We start from the raw sequence: 27,318 nt of genomic DNA, 5'->3' as shown, positions 1-27,318 counted from the left end.
GACCATTTCTGCTCGTATCCAACCAGTTAATTGTGCAGCTTTTTACATGTGCAAAGAAATGTGAGGATAGTCATAGAGAGGAGGTTGTTTTTCAATGCAGGCATGCTTTTCTCCCCTCAGTAAATCCTTTAGTTAGCTTGGTGAGGATTAGGTCTGAAAAGTCTCTCATTTGCCTCCAAAGCCCTCAGGGATTCATCGGTGAAGACATTCAGCTTCTCCGCTGCTTCCATCTGAATTTTACTTTGCTATTTATTTATTTTTATTGCAGCCCACATCTGATTTCTGCTCCCTTTTGTATTCTGGGACTGTATTTTTGATTAATTTTGCCTTTTTTTCATGCTTTCGTCGCTGGAGGTACTGCACACTAATTTAGAGATATCCTAAGGAAATGTCACATTTGACTGGCTGTCAATTTTAATGCAAGTTTATGTCTACATTTCAGCATTGGGTATTTATTTAAGTCTTCACTCAGGTTGAAAGGTTAGAATAAAGAATTTATAGTCCTCTTTTTTTTATCCTGGACAGCATTACAAGCCTTAGCGATGGGCCCTAAAAATGCACATATACATAGCAAAGCCTTTGTGCATTCCGCTCTGAATATTGTTCTCTACGTTTCAACATGAATCGCGAAGAACACTGAAAAGACTAAGATCCCAGTGGAGCTTAAAGCCTGAGGCTATGTGGGATACACGCTAATGGAAAACCTCTGGGATAAAGGTAATAGGTGGTAAAGACTACAGGAAGCCATGAATGGGATAAAACAGACAGGAGGTTGGGGTATATCCCACCAGCGTATTTCTTCCTTAAGGCTAGATTTTACAACTATTCAGTGTCAAACGGTGATTGCTCAAAATATATCTGTCAAGGAAATCTGTTGAATTGTTTAATATATTAGACACTTCCTGTGGCATTGCCTCCTGACAGCTACTCTTAATTTCCTCCATAAGTTAACAAATGTCTTCCCTGGTGTAATGTGGGGAAGGTGCCAAAACAAAAATACATTTAGAGACTCAATGTGATTTATAGAAATAATAGAGATAGAAACTATTGAGATATGCTTTGTATTACAAGTGGTGCTAATTTGAAATGTTTGAACACAAAACTACATCTTCAGTTTTGAACCACTGAACTATATGAACATGATGCATACAGTTTATATCCTTTCCATTATTTCTGCCCAATCAAAACAGTTGAGATCATCGGAGGATGGTGCTTTACGTCACGAACTGAATTCAAATCAACCAACACTGAGAATTTAAAGAAAAACAGACTCTTCCATCTCCCGAAAGAGAGATTCACGATCTCAACAGAAGCAGTTTCCCTGTTTCACTGAAACCGAACTGACAGAGAAAAAGGTACCACAAATACAAGCGGTACTATGTTGAGAGATGAGTGGAAGGGGAGACGCAGAGTAATGGCAAGTGACATCATTAACGTCTAATGGTACATCAAACATCATCTGCTTCAGCGTGGAAGAGAGAGAGGGACATGTGAAGGTGCACAATGAAAGAAAGGATGATGGGCTATGATCAGAGATGAGAGAGGGAGTAAAGGCAAAGTCATGGCCAGTGATTATATAAACAACTGCTAACCTACATCAGACAAATGCAGTCCTCGTGCTTCAGCTTGGCATAGTCTTTGTTGTTAATGAGGGGCTTTTAATCAGTGTGCTTTCAGCTGTTGAACTGCATCTCAAACTGTCTACATTTGTCTACATTGACGGTTGATGAATATGGCGACAGTTTTATGGTAAATGTCCGAGTTTGTGACTTCATGAACTCATTGCAGGTCACGTTATGCAACGGCGATGCATAGTGAGACCATCCAAGGGTCTTGGTGGTCCTTGAGAGTTGTTGTTGAATAGTTGGCCCCATGTGGAGGGGGACAACCTGGAGTCTTTATTTATTAACCCCGAGGTGGCCTTCACCTGTAATGTGATTGTTTGAGATTGAGACCCTTTTAAGGAACTCTCAAAGGCCAGAAATAGTACAGATTTCATATGCAGATGTACGATTTGCTTCATGCACGAGTGAACAGTCCCTCTTCAGGAACTGTGCTGGTGTGTTATAAGAAATGTGGTTGACTTGCTTACTTTTCAGGCACGTTGGGTCCCCAATGGTGTGTTTCTGATTTTTAAATGCCTTCTGCTATCATTAAATCTTAATGCTAAAAGTGACTTGAACTATGTGGGCTTCCCAGCACAAGGACCACATATTAAAAATAGATTTGTCCTTTGCAGCTGTAAAATGTTGCATACTTTTATCTTTGTTTGACCTCATAGATTTCCATATACGGTATGTGACTGTGACACACACCCCTGTGAGGATAGTGCATGCTGCTCCCGTCCCTGTTGTGTGCTGTCTCTGCTAGTCTGAGTGAAATACTGTGCCAGACATTGAAGTAGTGCAGTGTAGAGTCACATGAATATATTATAAACCACGCTACATCTTAATACACCCGCGTCACATGAAGACCCAGGCCCAGCAGCCACAACAGCAGATCAAAATGCCAAACTCTCCACAGGGATGCCACGCCAAGCTCGAGGCTGTTTTACATTCTTGAGTCGCTCCTCATCTTCCAACGTGGGGTTTGCAGAGCGGCAGGCGGCTGCAGTTTTATTTTCTTGCATTACAGATTGTCCTCTGTTGCTACAAGGGAGATTTTCTAAGTAAGTGTCCTACTAGAGCCTGATCTTTTTGAATCCCTCTTGCTGTATCATTAAGCCTGGGAGAAGTGTGTGAGAGTCACTGTCTCTCAGTTGGGGATCCCTTTTAACTCGAGCCTCTTGTTCACTATGGGAAGTTGTGTTGTTACAGTGTAGTGTACTGGAGGAATGTTCTTTAGACTTTACAGTAAATATTTTCTTTATAAATAGAGTACTATGTGTGCTTGCGGAGTTATTCAGCCATCCACGGACTTCTAAGAAAGTCAGCAGATTAAAGACTTTTCATTACATATTTATGGGAGAAAATTGAACCGTTTTGCTGTCAAGTCTAAAGATCTGGAGTCAAATTTTCTGCATTTATCTCATACAATTGTTTGAAGAAATAATAGAAAGACATTTCCTTGAAAAAAATGTGCAATCTAACTGTATTTTTTCTGTCTTTTCTCTCCCCTTTCCATGCATTTCCCTTCGGTCCCTGAAGCTGAAGAGTATGCTGTTGAAGGTAAGACTGATGCTCTCCTCTTCAGGCCGTCTGATGGCTTTCCTCACTGTTGTCATGGATGCTGATGCTGGTTGCGTGTTAATGCTATATGCCCTCCCTCTTGGGAGGGGCATTGTCAGCTTGGACTGCGGTTATAAGTGACTTCCATGGGGCCTAAATTCCAGTTCGTGAACAAGATAAAAGCGATGGATGCACAACTAAAACTATCCCTGCTGTATTTTTTTTAAAATTTTATCTTGTCTCTTTTAATTTTGTTTTGTTTTAATTGTACTTTATCTCTATAGATATAGGAGTATATCAATGCACTTTAAACTGTAAAATAGTCAAGGCAGCTCAGCAACCTTGAGTCAATTTGCTTGTTAACAAGGTTTTGTTAAAGTTCACAATCTATAACATGGTGATTTTAGGATACTGTCCTTCTTGCCTGCCTGCCTGCCTGCCTGCCTTCCTTCTTTCCTTCTTTCCTTCCTTCCTTCCTTTTCTATTTCCTACAAAGGTGAACACAGGCTGCTAGCTAGGGTGCTGCAGGCCTCTCACTAGTCTTTGGGCCAGGCACTGAGCCAATGTTAGATGTCGCAGACTTCAGATGAGCCTTAGCTTGTCTGTCTGCAGACTGTTGCCTGTCTCCGCTCTGCAGTGGAAGAGGTTCACCCACCGGTTGACTGAATCTGTCTTTCGAATCACACTCACGTGGACAGAAACAGGCCTTTTTGAATGTATGCACTGAGTGCCAAAATGGTGGCTTGGTGTGGGTGTGTGCGCGTGTTTGCATTTCCTCCTTACCGAGTTTGAGGTGATGGATTACCTATCACGCAGTGTGATCCAGCAGGGGGAAACACTATGACAAACACCCTCTTGCCTTGGGTTTTCTTCAAGTTGAAAAAAAAAAATGCTTGCTACAGTTATTTTTCAATCTTTATACCAAACATGAGTAGTTTATCTTGTGGCATATTGGAAATATAAAAGCTCATGCCAGTGTCGTTTTCTTGTTATCTGCAAACCCGGTGAACTCTATTTGAATTCTGGCCTGGACTTGACACGTAAAATGTACGCACTTGTAGATGGTGTGAAGCTGACATTTGCTCAGTTGGTTCCTATGTGAGAAATGAAAGCCTCTTATAATGACTGAATCTGCGTGCACATGTCTGCGTGTGAGTGCCCTTGCAGCCAGGTCTTATGTCAGTACCACTGAAAGTCCCTGATGGGTAAATGTCAAAAGGGAAGGTTGGGAGCAATAATAAATGGTGGCAATCCTACGAAACACTGTCTGACGGAGTATCTGCACCCAACTGATGTGGAGTGTGATTCATTTGCAGGAGTACTTAAACGATTTTATAATTGCCATGTGCATTTATACCTTACATCAAGGTGTCAGCCAAGTGATGTACCAGAAAAAAAACAACTAGCAGTGAAAGTGTCTCACTCTTGGAATAATGCAGGCATAGAAGAGGTGAATATACTTTATACTATCTTTGTAATTTTGTAGTAGACAGGTTCGGGGATGCTAGTTTGCCAACATGTAAAAGAACAAGTCAGATCAATAGTTACAATGAGATTAATTAAATGGCTACAGGAATGTCAAATTAAGCCTTTCAAAGACATTTTGTGTTTGGAAATATCACAGGCGCCTGCACAAATTGCATGAAGTAATCATTAACCAGCATACTGGTATTCAGTAACCAGTGACCCTGGGGTGCTTCAGGCTGCTCAAGTAAAATCAGACTCTCACAAATGTATAGTTCAGAGCAATAGTTCTAAGTAGTGTACCAAAGAACCAAATATTATGGACTGTTGTTTGAGTTACGGTAATGTCACTTCGGCCTTACATTTTAGCTCAGAATCTGGAGTCGTCCTGCTGAAATGAACTATGTTCTGCAGGTATTTATTAGCATTGGACAAGGGCATGTGTTGTCGGTTAAGGGTCCTATTAATTATGTGGGCTACCAGCAATTTGAGAGGGGCATTCTCTCCTTGTGCAGAGGTCGAGTTGTTTTTGCAGCAACACTGTGGCTGTGGAGTTTTTAAACAGTTTTCAAAATCTTTGGAGTTTATTCTGACTCACAAAAGTATTCCAGGCTCAGAATGCATTGTTTTATTGAGAGACATACTAAAACTAAAAAAAGTCCTGAATTGTAAATGCTAACACCACAATTAATCTGTGCTCTCCAAAGTCAGGCAGTTTAATTAAAAACAAGTAGTATTCCCAGTTCCCGGTGTGTCGCATGTCCACACGGCAGCTCGATAGATTTATTTATTGGCCCATTGTCTCCAAAACCAAACTCTGAGAACTACTGCAGTCCTTTCTCCTCTATTTTTAGGTCTTCTTTGTGACCGCATTTGGTCTAATTAGTGTTGGTGTCCATGTGTTCAAAGGTTGGTTGAGATTGATGATGCAGAGAGATGTTCAAATTCCCAGGGAGGCCAGTGCCCCTGGAAGGTAGCCGGTGGCCCTCTGCTCTTACACTGTAGGTCCTCGATTGATGATGTGCCTGCAACACTGACCTGTTTTTACCAGAAAGCCATCCAAGCACGTCCTCTCCCCAGAGGACCGCGTGCGTGATGTATAGTTTCATTATGTAAGCGTAAGTTTACATCATTGTCTGGTGCAGTTGTGTTGCTGTGGTGTCTAATATGGAAATGGAACTAAAGAGCCAAATATATTAACAAGCTTTACAACATAGAGGTGGCCATTTTAACCATCTGCTGCATCTCTGGGAGAATGCCGATTGGCTACCCCTGTTTAAGGCATTGAACACTTTAACGACCGATATTGTGTTGGGGTGTGAAGAGCGGTTGATGAACTGTAGTGGTATTGTCATTTCATTTTCAGTATGAATATGAATGTAAAACGGAATTTCTGATATAGACCTATTTAGCTGACTCTTTGGTGAAGAAACATTTATAAAACAAAGTGATGGAATAATACATTTTTAAGTCAGTATAACTGCACGCCAAATGCTGCAGGACCGCCATTTTTAATTTTCTTCCAACTGATTGTCTGACAGTCCATGTCCATGAACATGGCCGAGAGAAAAACGGCTCCGATACAATTGGACCGTAACCGATCAAATGTCCTCTGGCCTCGGAAACTGGCTGAAAAATGTTGTGACATGATGCTTTTTTTGAGTGAACAATGTTCTGAGCTGCCCACGCTGATCTTAATCAATCTGATCAAGGCTAATGATCTTTTCTCTCTGAGCCACGCAGACCTCCAACTTAATCTCTCCCTCTAGGAAGGGGAATAAAAAAATGTTTCCCCCCACCATAACAAATGGAGTTTGATGTTGGCTAAAGATACAGGATTATAGATTTGACTGGGGTCTGTAGTTAAAGGAGATTACTTTGGATCATTCAAACCAGATTATGGATTTTGTTCTTATTTTCTTAGGAGAAATAAAACAAAATAATAGAGTAAAAACTTTAATGTTTTCTAAATGCGTGTGTGTTGTCAAGGCAACAGAAGGAGAAAACAAAAAGTGTAGTATTAAGTATTAAATGTTCTGATGTCATTGTGGTATTAACCTAGATTTAGTTTGTTTTTTGGAACAAATTATGCTTGTACATGATCCATATTCAAATTCCAATTGCTTTTGTTATTATTGCTTTTGAATACCACTGATCAAAAGGCCGATAGCAACTGAATGAGATGGAATGCACACTAAAGGAAAAAAAATAGGATTTTACATTAATGCTGTGTACAATTTCACATGGATCTTGCATTTGTTTGGGAATAGTGCCAATCGTTTATAAATTCAGTCAATGACCGTAAAAAATAAAACAAAAACAGTCAGTATTTCCTGTGTGAACAAGTGACTGTATTTCTACTAAGTTTTTTCTTATAAGAAACCCATCAAGAAAACAAATTTTCCATTAAAATTTCAAAGTTAAAAAAAGCAAGGCTTTTTATTAATTTATGTTTACCGCTAGTAATTACACAACATGAAATAATTTGTATCTCTTACATTCTATAAAAGTATGGCATAGCAAAACTATCTGTACATTCTTTGCAATCAATAAAGCCCAACTGCATTTTTCATCGAATGCACAAAAGATGTGCAGCATTCAAACGAAGCAATTGATTTCACTGGCAGCTTTCTTTTTTTTTTCACAAACTGTTGAAAAGAAGAGACTGCAAATACAAAATGCAGGCACATACACTTAAAGTAACTCCCTCGGAAGGGAAAAATGACCATTGAGGGAAAGAACAAAATGGCTGTCTCCGTTCAGGTCACAAATTGCTTTAGAGCCATTAGACAGTAGGATGCCTTGATGTTTCCTCTGTCTGCTCAGCCTCTGCCAGATGTTGGAGTGAGATTAAGCCTCTGCAGGTCCTGGAGGAGACAAAGTCCAGCCATGCCTGGTCTCACACGACATTAAATTCACCCCCCACACATCTCTCACTGTTTCCTCTCTTTCTAGTTTTCTGCTTTGTGATAACAGAGTCTAAAGGGATGGAGTGGGCATCCCCTTGTGAGCAAGCTCAGATGCTTCAGTGTCAACATGGATGGCCTTAGGCAGCACTGTTTGCTATGATGGAGAGCAATGCATTGGACAACGGATGGCCTGGAGCTCTGCTGTTGAATTGTCTTTGTGTGTGTGTGTGTGTGTGTGTGTGTGTGTGTGTGTGTGTGTGTGTGTGTGTGTGTGTTTGAAGAAGTTGTGCCATATTTTGCTGCTCCTTTTTTTTAATCACTAAACACTCAACAGGTAGTCCTCTGTCTTACATATCTGTACATACAGCATGTGATTTGACTTTGAAATCATGAAGCTTTTCAATATTGATGCTATGCCTAGTTGTCCCCTAAGCTCGATTCATTCATTTCATATTTTGGATTGAAGCTTTTTGGAGTAGCGGAAATGCTGCAGCAGCCATTATACACTTTAAATTGTTTCTAGCACATTATGTTGTCCATAACATTTTTGAAATCATTCACCTCCAACTGAGTTTTCTCTTTACTTATCAAACACGTCATAACTGCAGCACTTCTGCTATATTAAAGTGGCATACCACAATGAGCTTTGGGAGGAATTTCGCCGCTTTTTTAATAGTACTCATTTCTCCTTTGTGCTAAAAGGAAAATGTGTCGTGCACCTGTGCGCCTCAGTTGCTTTTGTAATAGCAAAAAAAAAAAAAAAAAAAAAGACAATGTTTTTTAAGCATTCCCCAGTGAGCTTTGGGGGTTTTGGGGTATTTGGAGTTTATATCACTTCATACTGTATGTCTCATTTGGTTGTCTTCACCCTCTAATTTATGCCCGGTCAGGGATACAGTCGTGGTAACCTTCCTCTCTTTTTGATACCTCTATCACTCGGATTCTTGGCTCGGTTCCTCTTTCTTTATCCCTTCACTTATCTTTGGCTTTATCCAAGTCTCCTCAATCTAATATTGTTTTGTCTTCTCGCTGCCTATATGTACTCTTGGTATATCTTTCTTCATTTCCTTGTGCCAGGTCTCTTAATGTTCTGTCCTGCTTTCTTTACCTTGATTATTCTCTCCTCTCCTTTGGGAGATGAACTTATTGGTTGTAGCTAAGAGGAGTATCGACGATGTGGCTCTGTAAGAGGCTGTGAAAGGCAGCTGGGCTATTGAATGCTCGACAGAGTGGTCTAGAGAAGAGAACTGAGAGGTTAACCTGAATTTATCTACTGGTGCCAACAATGCTCACTTGAAGCGTGAAAATTCAATTTAAACTTTTTTTCACAACTATGAAATGTGATTGGATTGCTGACATATTAGAATACAAAGGCAACATGTCAATACTCCATCTTAGCATTCAAAGTCCTTGTTAGTAAAACTTTGCTCTTAATGTTTGACACTATTGTCAGAGATAATTGGAACTAAAGGTTAAATCAAAGAAGATTAACCTGCCCGAAGTACACCAGTGTCAATATGCAGCGTAAACTCTATTGGCAGCAGATTAACAGCTGAAGGTGGCTAATGTAATTATTACCTGAGCACCTCTGTAATTTATCTTCCTTTGAATCTCCAAACAGAGCTATGTTTAGTTTCACTGAGCACATTCCAAGAACAAGATCAGAATAAAGCAGGAGCCAAGACAGGTTTAATTAGGCATGTATACCTATGAAGAAGTACCCCAAAGAACACTAGCGTGCGTGTGTGTGTGTGTGTGTGTGTGTGTGTGTGTGTGTGTGTGTGTGTGTGTGTGTGTGTGTGTGTGTGTGTGTGTGTGTGTGTGTGTGTGGCACCAACTGTAATTTCCATAAGCAGATTGTTCCAACAAAGTCTAGAGTCACTGCTTCATATATTTTTTACACACAAGTCATTATTATTTCCAGACTGTTAGAACATTCCTGTTGTACCTTTTCTGAATTATATTTGTCATTGAGACACCACAGACTACAAAGCTGGGAGTCCCTGTTGGACAGACACTGTGAGAGATTGCATTTGGGCAGAGCTCGGAGAAAAGTCCATCTCCTGCCCATCCTCCAGCTGACAGCCAGTGCTAAGAGAACAAAAGCACTTTCACTTCCAACGGGTTACTAAACCTAAAGGTTAAGGGAAGTGGTTACTGCCACATTTTTTTTATATGTAAATGTGTCTGGACTTGGCAGTTCTTTCATCTGTGGTGCATCTGTGTGATACTTGGTGTATACTAGTGTGTGTTTTCCCATCACTTAAATGTCTAAGGCCCATCCTCTCGTACAATGCCAACTCTTTTTCAGTCCAAAGCGAACAGTTTCTTTACACCAATGTGTTTGTTTCAACTGTCTTGTTTGGGGCTCTGGTCTTTATTTGTTGCCCAACAATAATTTACTCGGACAATTATGAATGAAGGGCTATTGGTGGCACGGGGCCATGGCTGAGAAAAACGGTCTGGTAAAATTGAGATCAATAGGCTGGTGAGATGAATGAGAGTGGCCAATAAAAGAGGGGAAATGGGGAATAGAGCTATTCTCAACTCATCCCTCTCTCACTTTCATAATGGGAAAATAGTAACACTTGAGTGGGCTTGTTTTGCCACAGAGGACGTCCCTCTACTTGAATGGAAAATGATATTCATTTGGGACACAAGTAGGTAGAGAATGTGGTTTTTTTTTCTTGCTTTATCCTCTTTTTGTTTCTCCCTTTTTCTTTTCGTCAGTTTTACTTTATTCTTCTTTTGCCGTCTCAATTTTACTTCCGGCATCTTACATATATATTTTGGCTAGACCCGAACAAATATCTGTCCCTGAATGACTGAGTGACAAAGTTGTACCATTAGTTATCCAAATGAATGGTGAAAGCTGCTATCACACATACACGGCAACCCTGAACTGACCGAGACAGTATCCGGAGGGGTTGGATGTGAGAATGTCCAAATCAGTTGGACCAGACATTAAACGGACTTTACCCTGCCAGTTCCTTTGTACAAAGTCCATGTAATGTCCGATTGAGTCAATGTGTGAATACAGCAGGTCATTGTCCAGAGATCTCACCGCATGTGAGAGAACACGTTGATGATGTTTCTATCATGAGTTCTGCACCCTCCATCCAGGCTCAGCTCCTCGCCTTAACCAAACCAAGGATTCTCAGTAGGTGAGAATACATCTGACACAAACAATCTCATGTGTGCTGCATGTGTTAAAATGACAACTTATTCCCCAAACTGTATTTCCCATGATCCTATAAGCACCTGTAAAAGACAGTAATCCTAAAGTGATAAATGTTATACGAAGCCTGTGGGTCCTAAGCTTGTCCCCCTTGTAAAACACCTAAAGATAATGTGGAGTTGTTCACTTTTTGTTGATAAAAATAAGAATAAAATAATTTAAACTGTATAAACATTCCAAGGCAGTTCATTACATTCGAGTTTGACATTTAACATTACTTTAATATTAGAGAACACATTTCGGCAAGTATTCTGGAAACAGTTATTATAGGAAGTTTCTGTTGCTGTAGATATCTCGTGATATCTGCTGAAAATGATTCAAACCAAAGATGAAGAAGATAACACTTGAACAAACACTTGAACAAACTAGACCACAAGGCATTCCTTCATTTTTACCAGCCACCTGCCAGGATTAATTTTCCTGCTTAAGGTTGACTCTTGTCTGGCATTTATTGAAAGATTTCAAAAATCTTTTCATCATTGTTTGATATTTGTTGATCTGGGACTGCAAACATCGCAGCTCTAACTCTCTCCATAAACTCAAGTCTGTGTTTAAAAAGTTCATATCAGGTTTAATTTGGCATGATTTATAATGAAAAAAAAAAAAAAACAACGCTCTGTAGCATAACCCTGGATTTATGAATTAGTTACTTCAACTCTTACATAAAGTTCTGCGTCTTGCGGCCTCCTGTGTGTAGTTACACAGTACTTCACGATAAACAATGCGGACATCTCTGAGAAAAATAAATATTTGAACTGTCCCTTTTACAACATCCCTGCAGACAGGCCTCCCCTGCTTTTTTTTTTCTATCCACTGTCACTGTGGCCTAACCACTATGATGAGTTGTTATCAGAAACGCCATGAATTTGTTCAGCAGCTGCCGCAAAGCCTCATTCCCTGCTCTTATTTATTTATCTGTCACCCCTCCAATTCTCAGAGGACCCGAGAGGAGGAGCTTAACGCCACAGACCCTCAGTGCTTAGGCCGGGGCCTGCTTGATCACTTGGAGGGGGAGAAATACAAATGAAGCGTGTGAAGGGTATAAGGGAGGTCAGCGGGAGATGAGGGGTAAGCAGCAAAAAGAAGGACTGCAAAGAGGAAAAAATATAAAGCTAGGGATGAGAAAAAAACGTGACATGGGCCTGTGTGAGGAAGATGAAGGGTTGAGGGGAATCTCAGGAGCTGAGGCGTCAAACCAGCAGGCTGTCTCAGTGGAAAGAAACATGGCCTAGATACTTCACTAGGATTCACTGTTAATGACTGTTCAGTTAGGCCACGGTTTCATTTTGTCAACTGAGCCAGTGTCATACACAAAATGTTATTATATGCCATGTGACCTTTCAGCTTTGTGTGTGTATGTTTGGCTAAGAAAAGCTCTTCTGTTGACTGTCACCCACATATTCCACTGAAGACGGGTCCGTCTGCCCGTTTTATCTTCCTTCCTCATTTGGTCATGTTTCCTGGATTTCTGTGCTTCTATTGTGGGCGAACGTTGCTAAACGGTTTCTTTTTTGTCCGTTTTGTGGTTATTGTTGTCATGTCCTACTTTGTGCTGCAGCCTAGAAACAGAGTTAATACAGTTTTATTTTGAAATTTTTCCGGGACTTTTATTTTGTGTTCTCGACAAATTTCCTGCCCGGCCGATCTACTGTACTCGAGTTGCCGCGGCTTCCGTCAGAAATGGATTTACTGCCTATCTTCAGTGCCGCGAGCCACTTCTGGGACGCTGGTGAGACGGACCGCGGCGCAGCTGGTGGGATATGAAGCATTGTCTTTAATGACGGCAATTCACTCCGGCAGCCGCGTCGGAGACGGAACGCGTCGGGCACGGAACCCGTGAAAAATAGCCTTCAGTGCGTTAGCCTTGTTTTAGCTGTGAATTTCAAAAGTTATTGCCTTCAAACATAAAATGTGGCCTCACAAGTTATTGGCTCCAGCCACTTCCTTCGGTGGAAAACTCCTAGGTCAAACTAACATACAGATTTTTCAAAATATTTGTTTTGCATATTTAGATGAACATATGTTCATACAAAAACATAAACATTCTCTGCTTTCTTCTTTTGGACCCACTGTAACACTGTATTTAATTAATTTTTCCATTTGAAATTCAGACCATGAGTCCTTGCATCAACAGGTCCGGCAGTTTATTATCGGACTGAGTCATCCGTCCTGCAAAATGAAAATGTGGAAAATAAGTGGTCCACTAATCCTGGTACCACAGATGGTCACTTGGCTTGTACTCCAGATTGGTCCTTTAGATCAGCAGTTTGATTTGTGCAGGAAAGTTTCATCAGGAAAACTGAAAGAAAAACGACCGTTTGTTTTCACGGCCTGACAGTCGACAATGAATGAAAGCGATCAAATCCCCACAACCTCCCCCTTTTGCTGACTTGAGGCAGACAAAAACACGCGCTTACACCTGTGCTGAATCCAGACTTATATCAATATTACTCTGGAATAGATTGACTGTCTTGGTTTTGTCTGTGGATGTGCCAGCGAGTGTGTCCGTGTGTGAGTAAAAGAAAGTGTGTGTGTGTGCAGGGCCCAGATTAAGCTGTCACACAGCATACGAGTGGTCCCAGACAGGCTGATCAATGTGGGGCCAGCTTGCAGATAATAAAGTGGTTAGGTCTCCCCCGATGTCTTTAATTGAACAAGTGTCGCTGGCTCGGCCCATCTGGACAGAAAGCATCATGGGAATTGGGTGTTTTTATGTGCGAATGGCTGGTAAGGAAGAGGAACTTTGGAGTTCTGTGATCCTGAGTAACTCAGGACGCAGCGAAGAGGTACCATGTAGTCAGACAAATGAGAAACATAAGTCTTTCAGCTTAACGTCCTATACTTTTTGTACATGTGTGCTCCTTCTTGAAGAAGTTATATTATATATATATATATATATAAATGACAAAATATTCCTTAATTTATCAGTTCAACTTGTTTCTGCACATCTTCCTTGCTTTGTGTGTGTTGAAGGAGGTCTCTCCTTGTTGTTTGTCATCTATCCAGTGTCATCCTGCGTTTTGTATGTCCTGACCACATATCTGGTTCTCAGAACCAGTAGAAGTGAATTGTCCTGCCCGCTGTTTAAATTTAGTCCAACCACTGCCTCTTCAATTAGAAGTTCATCTTCTCTTCTGTTAGAGGCCACAACTTCAAACAGCAGCAGGTCGCTGAATGCTGAACATTGCCTCAGCTCCCTGAGATGAAAACGGGAGAACGAGAGAGAATTTGTGAAAGCACATTTATTTACATCCTGGAGGACCAAAGGCAGAACCATAAACTGCCTGAGGGTATTGCTTCTGCATGCAGGGAGAATTTGCTACAATCGAGCGATTTTTTTTTTTCTTCTTCTTCTTTGTGTGTATGTGCGCATGTGTTTTACCATTTAATTCTTTACCACTGTCAAAGGTCCAGTTGTACAATTTGCAGGCACTAGAGAGTGCAAGCTGAACAGTTCAATGCCCTAAGCAAGTGGCCCAGTTGAATAAGATAAGGTCAAACTCCATTCCTGATTTAGAGGATACAGAGCAGCCCCCATCTGGACACTGACAAGAGCAGCCTCCCTCTTCTCTCTAAGCTAAGTCAATGAAGAGACCTTCTACCTGTCTTGTTCGCTGTTTCTCCTTCCCTTCAGCCTGAGCCCCTATACACTATTCATAAACTTGGGCAGAGGGTTGTCTGACCTTTTTGCTGAAATGTTAGGGCAAATTAGTTGTCAGAGTAGCGAACGTGGCAGCCATGCTAAGCCCCAGCTCCAGTCCCACAAAGCTCCACCTTTCTACTTTTTTGTTTTGCCTTTTCACAGGGTGTCTGCCCTTTGTACTGCTGTAGCGTTATTCCCACCAGCACAGCCACCATGGACAGATTTTTCTTTCTGTTACTATCAAAGCCCTCTCTGATTGCAGAATGAGGTGGGCAGACAGAACACACTATTTAGAGGCATGATTTTCATCACAAAGCAGCACAATGTTCTGCACAGACGGGAAAAGATAAGTGTTACACGCACCTGCCAATGGTCACTGAGAAAAATAGCTTTTAAAAAGCTCATCGAATGCAATCCAAAAATTCAGCCATGTGGTCCATTTCTGCTGAAAGCTTTGCTCACAGGTAAACTGTAGGTCAGCCCTTTCAATCATATAACGAATTTGAAAAATCATCACAGCATCCTTTGTGAATCATTGCCCTAATTCAATCTATACATCACGAATCCTTGAATTACTATCACCCACTTTTACCCTGAATATAGAGCAGTTTATAATGAGCCCAAATGCAAGCAGCACCCTTTTAAAGCACAGTAAACACTGAGCTTGCTGAGCCGCTGGCCCCCAGAGTCTACGCATATTCATTACCTTACGTAATGGCTTTTTAAAATAAACACCAGTGCATTCAGCAAACATTAATTATTCCTGCATACTAAGTAGCTACTCGAAACACTGTTTTCTGTGCGTGTTACTGCTGGTGCACTTTCTGACAACACTGAATGTGAGTGCAACTTTTGTGGTTACTTGGGAACAAGCACATTTAGAATAAACTGTGAGTAAACAGATTTGTAAATTTAAAAAAAAAAAAAAAAAAAAAAAAAAAAAAATTTATGTTACTGGATTGCATATCCTTGATAGCAGACTGGAGGGTCGAGGTTAGTCATGTGACAGTAGTGGAGTTCTGTGTTCTGAGTTGTTTTGGTTTTAGCAGATTAGCACACTGTACTAGCGAGCCACTCTAATACAGGCAGGCTTTTTGTCTGTGGTGACTCATAATTAAAAATCTCTTGATTCCCTGTATTCATTTTTACTTAGCGATTTGTCCTCCATCTGAACTTGATCTTGTTTTGTGGTTCAGGGCTAAAAACTGATCCCCTCTCCCTACAGACCTTTTGCCTTTACTTTCTGACCTTAGCCTGACACTGATCCTGCCTTTTGAAGACAAGTGAAGATCAAGTGCGAATCAAGCGGTTAGTCTTTCCAGTGATACAGGATTTGTTTTTTGTTTTCCTACCATGTCTGTGGTTTGTGTTTGTCTGTGCTCCGTGGGTCGATCAGTCCCACATGCTAAACCCGTGCAATAATTGGGTGTGTGGCTGTTTGCAGCCGGCTCCAGCCCATCATTCAGTTTGAGAGGAAATCCATGGCAGGGTGATAAACATATTGCTAAGTAAGGGGATTGTAAGCCTGCGAGTGTCATTGCGCCCAGCACTGTGTACACAGGGTGACAGCGCTGCGTGCGAACAAATGCAAAGATAACTGTCATCTGAGGTCAGCTTTTTCACCAGTGTGGCAGCCTGGAACAGCATTATGCAAGTGTAAAAATTTTACAATTTCTTTCTCCTCTTACAATTGTCCAAGTTTCTACTTAGATTTCCTATTAAAGACTGTCTTTACACACTCCAAACATCCTCATGAACCATACTTTACAGTCTTGAGTGTGTGTATCCACCTTCCAGTCACTCAGCTTGAACAGGATGATCACTTCTCACCATCTTCACATCCCCAGCAGGCAATCCCGCCAGTGTTTACATACCGACCAAGCAGTTACAGTCGCCATATCACATTCCGCCTGCCCTCGCTGTTTACCGAAGGCCATGATTAAGTGCCTTGATGGAAAGCATCTACATCCATTTCATCCATATTTGATGAGTGAAAGTCTCCCTCCCGTTCCACACAACAGGGGGAAGCTGTAATCAACAGTCACACACAGTGAATAATTATTTACCCAGATAATGGTTGTGTTTATGCAAGCTCAGAAAAGGTTGATTTTTATTTCAGCTCTGTGTTTTTCTTTCTGTGATACAGAGAACTCTGATTAGGTAATAGCATGACTGATTTCCTGTCTTTTTTTTTTGTTATTATTTGGATGATTCAGTCCGTCAACTAATGTCATTAGCCCCCTTCACAGAACAACCTTCGTCATCTCCAGGACAACAACCTCAATGAACTTATCAACCAAGAACCTGATATGCCATCATTTTACTAATGATATGGGGTTAACACCTGATTTTCTATTGTGCACTGTGCTCACACGTAGACTCCACAGACAGGCAGATTATGGCTGCAGTGAGCTGTTACATTCTATTTCAGAGTCACCCTGTAAACCTTTGATTTTTTTTTATGAGCTAGACCCCATTTCTGCGGGGTAACACCACATTAAAGAGAATGTGAATCCACAAATGAGGTCAGCAGGGAGGGCTGTTACATTAAGGGCAGCGGAATCATAGTGTCTGACTCCTACAAATGGCATGTAAAGATTAGCATATAGATACTCGGACGGATTATTTAATATTATATCAGGACAGGGTCACACTGACACTGTTACATACACTCAGCTGCCAGCTTATTAGATACAAGTGTGCAGTCCAACACAGCAGTTCTGCAATAAGTCGGCCTTCGTGACAGTTTGAATGTTTAGTTTTTGTTTTAACTGTCTTACGGAAGTGTTGATTCAATTGTCCAGTTATTTTAGTGGATCTGTGGTTGTCACGCTGTATTTCACTATCCAGAGAGGGGTCTGGTTTTTTTTTAGACGACAAGATAATAGCCAAGCAGTAAACTTGAACAGTTCCAAAAACTCTCTTAGAGAAGCTGGACATTATGACTTTTTGACCTCCGTCTGAGTCCTTTCATATGGGATATTTGCCAATCAAGATCACGCTCCGTCACACAATTTGGCACTGTCCTTCTTCTTGTTGCGCTGCCCCTGTTTACTGGGCATTATGACTGCACTGAATGATGCAGGTCCAACCAGCCAATGACAAGCAGACACATGCTCACTCCGGGGCTCTCGCCCTTCAGGTTCTCATCTAGCCAACCTGTTTTCATTTTCAGCAGCCAGACAGGTGGATAAATGCATGATGGTAGTTGAGGTTTTCTTTTTTTCTTTCCTCAGTTGTTGCTTAGAAATGTGCTTCCCTCCCCAGCTCTTCATATCAAATCTTACTCATTGAGTTTGGCAGACACAAAACACCAAAGAGTGATGCTCAAACAAGAAAGCTGCATCATGCTCCATCATGCTACTATCATTAAACAAGACTCAGGAGAAGCGTTATTTGAACTTCCTGAAAATTCTAAAGGTTTGATGGCAGCAGAACAAACAATTTGTATACTTGTGGGATTCAAGTTGATCTAGCACATCATTTTATTAAAGTACACTTTTAACACCTTGTTAACACTCCCAACAGAGAATCAAATTAACGTGGTTGAGACTGATTTGAACTGATATTCTTCATTTGAAATCCAGAAAATCATGCGTGTCATGTGAGTTAATGTAGTCCTTGTGAAGCATGCTTTTTGTTTAAAGCCATTTACACAGATTTGCTGTTAACTGTGGAGCAGCACAGAGGAAAGGAAGAGTACTTTTTATGTAAAGTGCAGTTTATCGTTTTCCAACAAGGAAGCAAAAGAAAAGGGTTAAAAACAACAAAGGTGGAGATTTAATGTCGAAGCAGCAATGAACCTTTTTTTTTTTTATCCAGCTTCTTTGTTGTCTCGTAGCCCTTCATTGTTCGGCCTCACAGGTCTACGAAGGTGGCAGCTTGTTGCTCTTAGAAATTAGCATGGAAGACCAGGATAAAACCCTGGTTTCTGAGGACCTAAGCTATTATTTCACCAAATTCATATTGATCCTTGTTCCCTGAAGCATTGATCCCAGTTTTAAACAGAACAGGAGGAACTCTTTGTATTCGACACTTGAAAGAAGTGTGCCATTTTGTTGTCACACTGCTGTCTTTCCATTTCACTTGACTAAAAGTAATCTCTGTAATGTGGAATGAAAGCACTGCAGTGACAATATTTCAATGCTCACGCTCCTTTTAATATTTCTCTCGGCGGTTTTCTCTCAGCTTTATGTTTTTATATGATAGTCACATTTCGGATATTTAGGTAAAGTCCAGGAGACAACTGTTGAATGTGAACAGTGCTGGAAATGTTCGTGGCTCAACATTTGCAGAAATTATTAAAAAAAAATGTACACAAGTGTATCAGAAAGAAGCAGACCACAACACTAACCTTTAGTTTGCAGGGCAATCCCAAAGACCCACAAGAGTCCAATTTACCTAGTATTTACAGCCACAACAATCTTCAATGAGCGACAGAGGACACCCCGAATGGCATATCTTGTTATTGCTATTTCTCTGCGTAATTGTTGTCACAATTTGACCCTCCAAACAGGGCAGTCCTCTGTATTGTTTTTCAGACTTCCCTGTAAAATAACTGTTATTTGGAGCCATTGCAGTTTCCCATAGTGATGAGAACACATCAGAGCTACAGCTTCTAAACTCCTCTCAAGTCTACCTTCCCTTGGCATATATTAGCACATCTGAGGAGCTGAAACTCCAAAGTAACCAGTGTGCTGTTTATCCCAGGCATAAAGCAGCTCTAAGAGATGTGACTCTTCTCTCTTGGAAAAGAAGTGAATGTTGTGAAATGTAATAAGCAGCTCAGGTCTACAGCAGAGGCGTTCTATAGAAACCATAACATATTGATCAGCAATTTTCCCTGAGCGAGTGCTACATCACAGCGCCACATTTTTGCTCCTTTGAAATGTATACTTGTGAGTAAAGGACCTTGCTTGTACTCATTTATTTCATGGTTGGAAGGATCAGGGAAATAACAAGCATGCAGCATCATATTGTGCTCACTGACTGGACCCAGGTCTGCTTGTGTACATCTTGTGTTGTGGAAATGCATAGTGAGTAGATTTCCATCCGTGTTCAGACTTTGAGACAAAAGGGCTCTGAGCTGCCCCATTAAATTTGAAGGGGCTTTCATATGACCTCAGGTGCCTGACCCTCAACAGGAAAGTCCCTCTTTTGAATTATGAAGCAGACAGGTGTGTGTGCCTGTGAGAGGGGTGTGATACATTTTTTTGGTGAGACTTTCTTGTAGTTACTGTGCGGCCTTGGTTTATTTGTGCCTGTGATTTTTGTTCCGGTGTGAATTCTGTATTATGCTGTTCTACAAAAATACACACAACACATGCACATATGTAATCCAAGTATTACTTTGCATGTGATTTGCCAAAGTGAAAATATTCCATTGTAGAAGTACAGCTTCTTAAATCCATATCAAGATGGCATGACTAAAACAGCAAAATCATTATTTCTATGTGATTATTATTGATTGATGAATATTACTAATTCATTGTCTGCTCCAGTGGTGGAAGACAGATTAGCTGGAATCAGGATGAGAATCAGACTCATTACTTGCTGCCCTTATTCTTAGACTGTCTCAGGTTTGAAACATATGCAATGTCCCTGCTCTGCCTAGATCTAAAACATTCAGCTAAAATATATAAGTGACGGAATTATGGCATATAACGTCCTTGTTTGATACATTTATGGATCATAAGATGTAGGAATTTTACCATTTTACTATGTGAAGTCATGCCTCTCAGCTAACCAGCCCAATTTATCTCGGGTGGTAAATGAGTGGAAATCAATGCTTCTTCTTGTACCTGCAAACTCTGTTAACTGGCAATTTTAAGGTGAGAATTGTTGCAGGTATGTGAATAAATATATACATTTTCCAAAGGTTGGCTGGTAAATCAGCTGTTATTAGTTTAGTCCTTCTTAAAAAAAGATTAAGGTCATGAATAAGCGCATTGATCAACAAACAAAAAATGATTTAATACAGTCAAAACAGTACTGTACTGAACTTTGCAGTCATGGAGTTTAAGATTTTATAGACACCTGTCAGCCAATCAGAACTGAGAATATAGTAATGTCAAAATATAAGTGAATCCCATGTAAATGGTCTCTTTTGGCATACCTAAACAATTGCCACATAACATTTTCATTTTCTTAATTCAAATAAATAAAAAAAGATATCATTCAAAGTCAGAGTACACGCGCACATATATTACACCTCGAAATCCATGAAATTAAAATCATGTGTCCCAGATTAGGTGCCTCCTCCTTATTCAAATGTCTGAGGGTCCGCTCTCTGTGGGGTTTCCTTGTGCCAGGATCTAACGAGCTCTCTAAGGCATAGTACTCAACCTTTTTGAGTCGCCTCCCCCCACAATGATGAGGATGTTTTTTACAGCATTAATTAACGACCCACGATGTGCATTTGTGGTTAAATAGAGCTCTACAGCTACTCACAGTAGATAGATGGCAGTAGCAGAAGTGGCTGATAGGTGCCCTGAAGCAGGTGTGTACCCCGCCAACCTGGCACCCCCTAACCCCCGAGTGCATTAACTGTGTAGGAGGTTGACGTCAGAGAGAGGGGGGAAGCCTGAAGTAGATGAGAGGTGTTTGAGGATAAAGGAAGAGACGGCAGAGCAGAAGAAACCGCAACTCGGCTTCCCTGCTTATTCATCCAGAGCTGTGTATGGAAACCCCATCGGTGCTTTTAATAAAACGAGGCATCACTCAAAACTACATGCCGCCACATTCTACCTGCTATTTGTGGTCCCTTTGTCATACTGCTTCTCTGCCTTCCTTTTCTGTCTACAGGAAGTGACATCACACAACTTATGAGTATTTTATGTCACTTTCCTACCCGTGTGGAAATAAGAGATCCTATAAAAACCATAAATACGCAGTGTGTACCCACCTCTACCGCTTCTTTCCCATTTCTTTTTATTACACCCGAGCTGGATCGCTCCAAGCTGACTACAAAATAATGAACTGGGGGGTGAAGGAGGTGGGGGGGGGGGGGGATCCACGATTCATTAGAATAAAACATAACACACAGTACAAATACACTGATAAAAGGCTTTCAGTGGCTTCACTGTTGTGTAGCAACAGTTTCAATAATTAATTTCCTGGAGGTTTTCTTTTTTATTATTGTTTCTGCTATATTGTTTCATATATCATAGTCTAAGTTACTCTAAACATTAGATGAATTTAGAATGTGCTGAGTCCATATGCAAGATTTACAAAGCTGCACAAACCCCGACCAAGTTTTAAATAGCATTTTTTTTTATTGATTAGTGTACCTCGCAGCCAACTGCATAAGCATTTGGCTGCACTCTACTTAATGTTCAATATGTTGCATTTATCTGGCCCAAAGCATTTTTTGTTCCTCATATATTTGCTCTAAATCGTGGAAGCGTGGCTCAAAAACTAAATGTCAATTTACTTTTATCTGGAAGGGGAAAGAATCATCTTGATTCATTTATTCTATGCTTGGGTATTTGGTGCAGCAAAAATCCAGGAAATTGGGATCAGATGTGAGTCATGTGGAAACAAAGCATCCAGGGGTTTTAGTTCCCAAATGAACTTGGCCTTTGTTCAAGGGTGATGCCGGCCAGCACAAAGTTTCACTTTTTCTTTGTCTCCTCTTTATCTCATGGAAGGCGAAGCAGAGATGCAGATAATTATTATGATGGTAAATGACTTGGCAAGGTCCTTATTCAAACATGCTTTTATCTTTGGTCCCTTGTTCTGTGGTGTGACAGTGTCTCACTTTGAGCGTGCTACTCTGTTGTTTTATTGTCTCAGTGCATTGCGGTGAACTTTGATTTGCTCTGAAGGAAAGAAGTCTTTTCTCACGATTTTCCCGAGCTGCAGTGAACACTGAGCGGTAATATTCCAAGACAGAATTCAGAAGCTATTAGAGGCAATTAGGAGGCATTTAAAATATTCTGGCTTTGGGTCTTTAATGGCTCTGAATTGATGGCCGCCATACCTTAGACAACTTTACTGTACTGATGTCTGGTTGCTGGTAAATCATTCAGTAGGTCGGTATTCATGTTGTGGGACCTCTGTTTTCTTATTATAACTGTATTTGCTGTGACATAACATCTTTGTTTCTACACTGGAACAGACTGACAGATAGGTAGGAAGATAGAGCACACGTTTCCCCTCACGGCATGAAAGTGGCAAAGTTGAACACTTAAATGTTTCGTCATGGAAACCAACTTATTTGACTGCTAGAAGGCTCTTTGTGTTGCAACACTTTGAGTCAGACTTTGGTTTTAAGTTTTTAATGTTTATATGTACACTCACAACTGGAAACCTGAAATGTACATTGTCCAGGAGAAATCATGTGTTTCTATGCCTCCACCTCAACTACAGTACTGTACTGTTTTTATGACGTAAGAGATCAGTTTACTACACAAAACTAACTCGGTCAACAAAGTGCATTTAAATGTACTTATTGTAGGCAAGAAAAAGCTCTGCTCTCATGCCTGCAGAATAAAAGTGGATGTCAATAATGTAACTTTGATCAAAAAACAGCAAAAACTAACCATACTGTAGTTTACATAAAATATTTAAAAAATGACTGGAAAGAAACTGCACCAAAAGGTTGCTTTTTGCCCGGAGACTTTTCTAGTTATTTTCAATTGTCATTTCTAAAAACTGAGTTCAATCAACACCAATCATTCTTCTAAGAATCTGAACAGACACAAACATAACGGTTTACGTAAAGATAGTGTTGTCTTAGTGAATACAAACAGATGAGCCTGGAGGTCTGTGAACAGCATCAGCAAATATAAATCACACCAGGTTTTTCACAATGCAGAAAGACCTGGCAGCTAATTTTATGTCAACTGTACTTTTAACAAATGACTTTAGTTTGCTCTCTAAATAAATTAAATTGATTAACTTGGCCTTGTACATTATGAGAGGTTCCTGCCTCTGTTAGAAGTAATCAAAAAGTACTTTATCATTGTGCGGATGTGAATACATATTATTACGTGAAATTTCCTCGGATATAATTTTGCAGCAAATCTTTCCATGAAGTAGGTATTTGAGGACTTTTCTGCATTGAATACAAGTGTTTCTCTACTTCCTTGTCTCACAGTGGACAATCAGTAGCTAATGGACACTAATACAATGAGCAGAGCAAATCTCACACACCATGAGTGCCCAATCAGCTAGTGCTTTTCAAATCAAATCCACTTCAGTTGTTGCTGATATAGGCCCGTGGCCTGATTATCGCAATTAATGTCCTGTGATACCTCAACCTACCCTCACACATGTCAAAACCCTCTCAGGCTCATGGACTATGTCCAAAAGTCAGTCATATTTGCACAAACCTACAGGTCCGATTTCAAATTATAGAGGATGTAGTCTCGTGAAAGCCCACACATTTAATTTGATTTAAAAGGGGTGATTATTCATTGTGCGCCTGCAATCAGCCCACATTTAGTCTCTGAATAGAGAAAATGAATTCATGTATTTTATATTGTCTCTTTAAAGCATTCATTGTTGAAGTGGCTTCCTCTAATGTTTCCTAGTCTATAAGGGTAAGAGACACCCACGGTGTGTACACCACTTCTGATTGACTCCTATTTTCTAAACGGACACATGCGGCGCAGTATCTCTTTGATTACAACGCAAATGCAGAAACTCATCCATATTCGAACGGTTATTCAACAGCTTTCCAGAGTGAATACATCTGAATTTTTTTCAATTCCATTAATGACATACCCTGTACAAGGAGGCCAGACATTTCCCTGGATGTACCCACACATCGCAGCCTTGACATTTAACCCAGTTTCCCTCTGTTTATCTGCTGGAAAGTCTTGCAACATTGAAGGAAGGAAGAATAGAGCAGGGCAGGCAGAAACACTCAAGAGGTTTTTGCCACAGAGACACAGGTGAGGACTCCCCTTAACTGCCAGCTGGGAAGGTGATGGAGATAGAGAGGAGGAAAAGCCCTGATGAGAGAGGTGGTATTTGTTTGTCAGGGGAGCCACTACCCATAGCAGGGCAATAACACCCCCACGCTTCGACAAAGATCAGACTAACTTGGCAATCTGACACACCGGGCCACAGCGAGGTCCTTACCACAGGATTTATTCTGCCTTTGCTGTATAAACAGTTTTTTTTATTTTTATTTTTTATTTATCTTATCGCTACCCTGTTGGCTGCAGGCCTGCCCTGACAGCGTGCAGCTCGAGAGGTGCCATCATTAAGGGAAACTATCTTATGTTCACACAGCAGCCAAAAGTGCCTCACCACTGATTTTGTTTTCCTCCCCCGTGTGTCACCGATGCGATATTTGAGAATCAACCTGAAGAGCTGGATCACAAGGGTACAGTTTGTGCTGCAAAATAAATAACAAAACCGTGTAATTAATAGTGCACTTGATGTCATTGGCACCTCTGTTTGGTAAATAGTAGGCTTGGACCGTATTTGTGTTTATACCTTGATACCTTTCTAAGATTTCACTGGGAGTAGGTGATGTAAACTACATAAATATACTAAGTGCATGACACTGCAACAGCCTACACTGTTGTCTCATACCAATTACTTAGACAAGGCTTGCAGGGATTAAATACTGTTGACCTGTGTTACAGTGTGGCACTGTGAATACTGTTTAATGACCAGACTGACAGTCATTCCTACCTCCATCTGACTCTGTTGTTTAACATGCCTGTTGTAATAATTTCATTTTATCTTTAACAAAGGCTACTTAAAATATCTCTGTTTGAACATAACTTCATTTTGTAAAACAATTCAATGCTAACTCCATTAAATTAAAACTAGTGACGTGCATTGTTATGGGCAAGATCGTATCATGTCCAGTTAACTGCCATCGTAGGTAAATGTAAAGGTTCTGATGGCTGGTTCCTTCGTCCTATGCCACTTTCTGCATGGAGAAAAAAAAATGCAAACGGCAAATTCCGTACAAGACTGTGAAATACACCCCAAACATTTTTTTAAACTAACCTCAGCCGGTGTGAAGATGAGCATATTTATTTTGTCCAGCTTTAGTTAACAGCGCTAAGAGCTGCCTGTGTTCTCCCCTCTGCTGATTGTTTGTTCAGACGCTGCACTTGATGAAAACATGCGGAGGGATTTGCGGTCGCCCTCGGACAAGTGACAGTTTCATGCGTTGTTCTCTGTTGCCGCAACTTTCCTGCTGCAAATAGTGGACGCAGCTTCATCTATAAATTCACAGGATCACATGTATCGTCCCATTTGAACCCAAAATATTATCGGCCTTGACAAAAGGCAATTTTTTTTTATGTTTCCTGTATTCCCACCGGAGTCTGCCACTACAATGTTATTGTGTAGTATATAGTATATCATGCTAGAGGAGCATCTCTGTCAGCTAAACAGAAAAATGAGAGTATGTTTTTGATTATGTATCTAAATACTGTGGTATTCTTGAACACTGTGTTACAGCTGGTTTATATGAAATAACAAGAACCAATAATCTGGTGCTTATTTCAGCTTGTTGAGCCAGTAAACAGTTAAGTCATTCACATCATTTTAATTCAAGGACGTTCTTCAATTAAGTGAAAACACAGAGGCACAGAACATGAGGTATAAAGAGGGAAACACACCAACAGCATGTAGCTCTGGATGTGGCTGGCTGTTTGCATTTGCTAATCGATTTCAGAATAGATCAATACATATCAAAATAGTTTCAGGTATGAACCGAATTTTAGAAATGAGCATGAAAGCGGTGCAGTTTCCTGCGAACTGAATAAGCCTGTGGAGAGACAGAGTTGTCGCTCTGCTGTATTCTGAGTGTGTGTGCATGCAGCAGTTAGTGTGTGATCGCACGTACACGCTCACACGTAGGTCTGTGTTTAAGGCGAGCAGAGATAAGCACAATCAGCTGAAGTGTGTTGTTGCTTTAAAAATATTGCACAGGGAAATTACAAGATAACCATCATCACTACCACTCGGTATTATCTGCCGTGATGTGCTTCAGCATCCCAAAACGACAGAGCAGAAAAAACATTTTGCAGGAAAGTGTGAACACAGATCTGTCTTACCCGTGTGATTCTTTGCAACTTCTCCTCAACAACTGCTTGTTTGTGTGAACAGATGGTGGGTTTCTTTCACACATACACACAAAAACACATATGCATACATCGGGCCCTGGGAGAGATTGTAATGGAGCTGTCCATCAAGTCAAATCAGTGACAAACATGGAATGTTTCAATCTATTCCAGCAGCAGAGGAGAGACAAAGTGCTTTCAAGGCGAGGGCACAATAATGGCAATGCAATGTATTCAAAATATAGAGTCACAAATAATGGATGATGCAAGCATGCACAAATATTTGAACTTTTCACTGCTTCCAAAAGCAAATATACTAGTTATTTTACTCTCTCTATTTGACCCTCCTTATTTAATTTGATCTTATTTATATTTTTGGTCAGTTTAGTTTATTTACACATGTATTTACTTTTTTTACTTTTTATTTTTTATTTAATAGTCTAATCCTGAATCAGCCAGGTTTAAAGGTTTTTTGTAAAGTGTTTGTTTTTGACGTTCTTGAATCCTTCATAACCAAAAACCTCCAAGACATGAAGATGTGCTGTTAGAAACATTGAAGTATTCCATGAACCATATATTGTCATTTGCGGTGTGTCTGAACAATATTTGTTTGTAATATTTGTGTGTGCATGTACTGCAGATGTATGTTGGACTTTGCCCATGTACCTGCACGTGGAAGGTAAAAGGGTTATAAATCACTGTCTGCGTGTGCGAGCATATGTTTGTGTTTTCTGTGCCTTCTCGGCCTGTTATGAGAGGCAGCTCGTCCTGACAGTCGGAATGGATGGCAGTCATTATTTATGATGCCAGCCACACATCACTGTGTGTTGTCACCACACGAGCTGTCAGCCGCCACAAG

The 27,318-nt window shown here is 40.6% G+C and overlaps 1 protein-coding gene across 3 annotated transcripts in view; it reads left to right on the top strand.

Annotated features, from left to right (window-relative positions):
• Window positions 1-27,318, top strand: part of nrxn2b (neurexin 2b) — a 658,484-nt gene that overhangs the window by 117,688 nt on the left and 513,478 nt on the right. For all 3 annotated transcript variants that reach the window (XM_069159139.1, XM_069159138.1, XM_069159137.1), the window contains one exon: window positions 3,147-3,167. In XM_069159139.1, the coding sequence (XP_069015240.1) occupies window positions 3,147-3,167 (21 nt within the window). The remainder of the gene's footprint in view (window positions 1-3,146; window positions 3,168-27,318) is intronic.

This window comes from Embiotoca jacksoni, unplaced genomic scaffold, assembly GCF_022577435.1.
Source record: "Embiotoca jacksoni isolate LCO1_2020_lvr unplaced genomic scaffold, fEmbJac1.0.p SCAF_24, whole genome shotgun sequence".
In the NCBI taxonomy this organism is placed as follows: domain Eukaryota; kingdom Metazoa; phylum Chordata; class Actinopteri; family Embiotocidae; genus Embiotoca; species Embiotoca jacksoni.
This window is presented reverse-complemented; position numbering and strand designations above follow the sequence as displayed.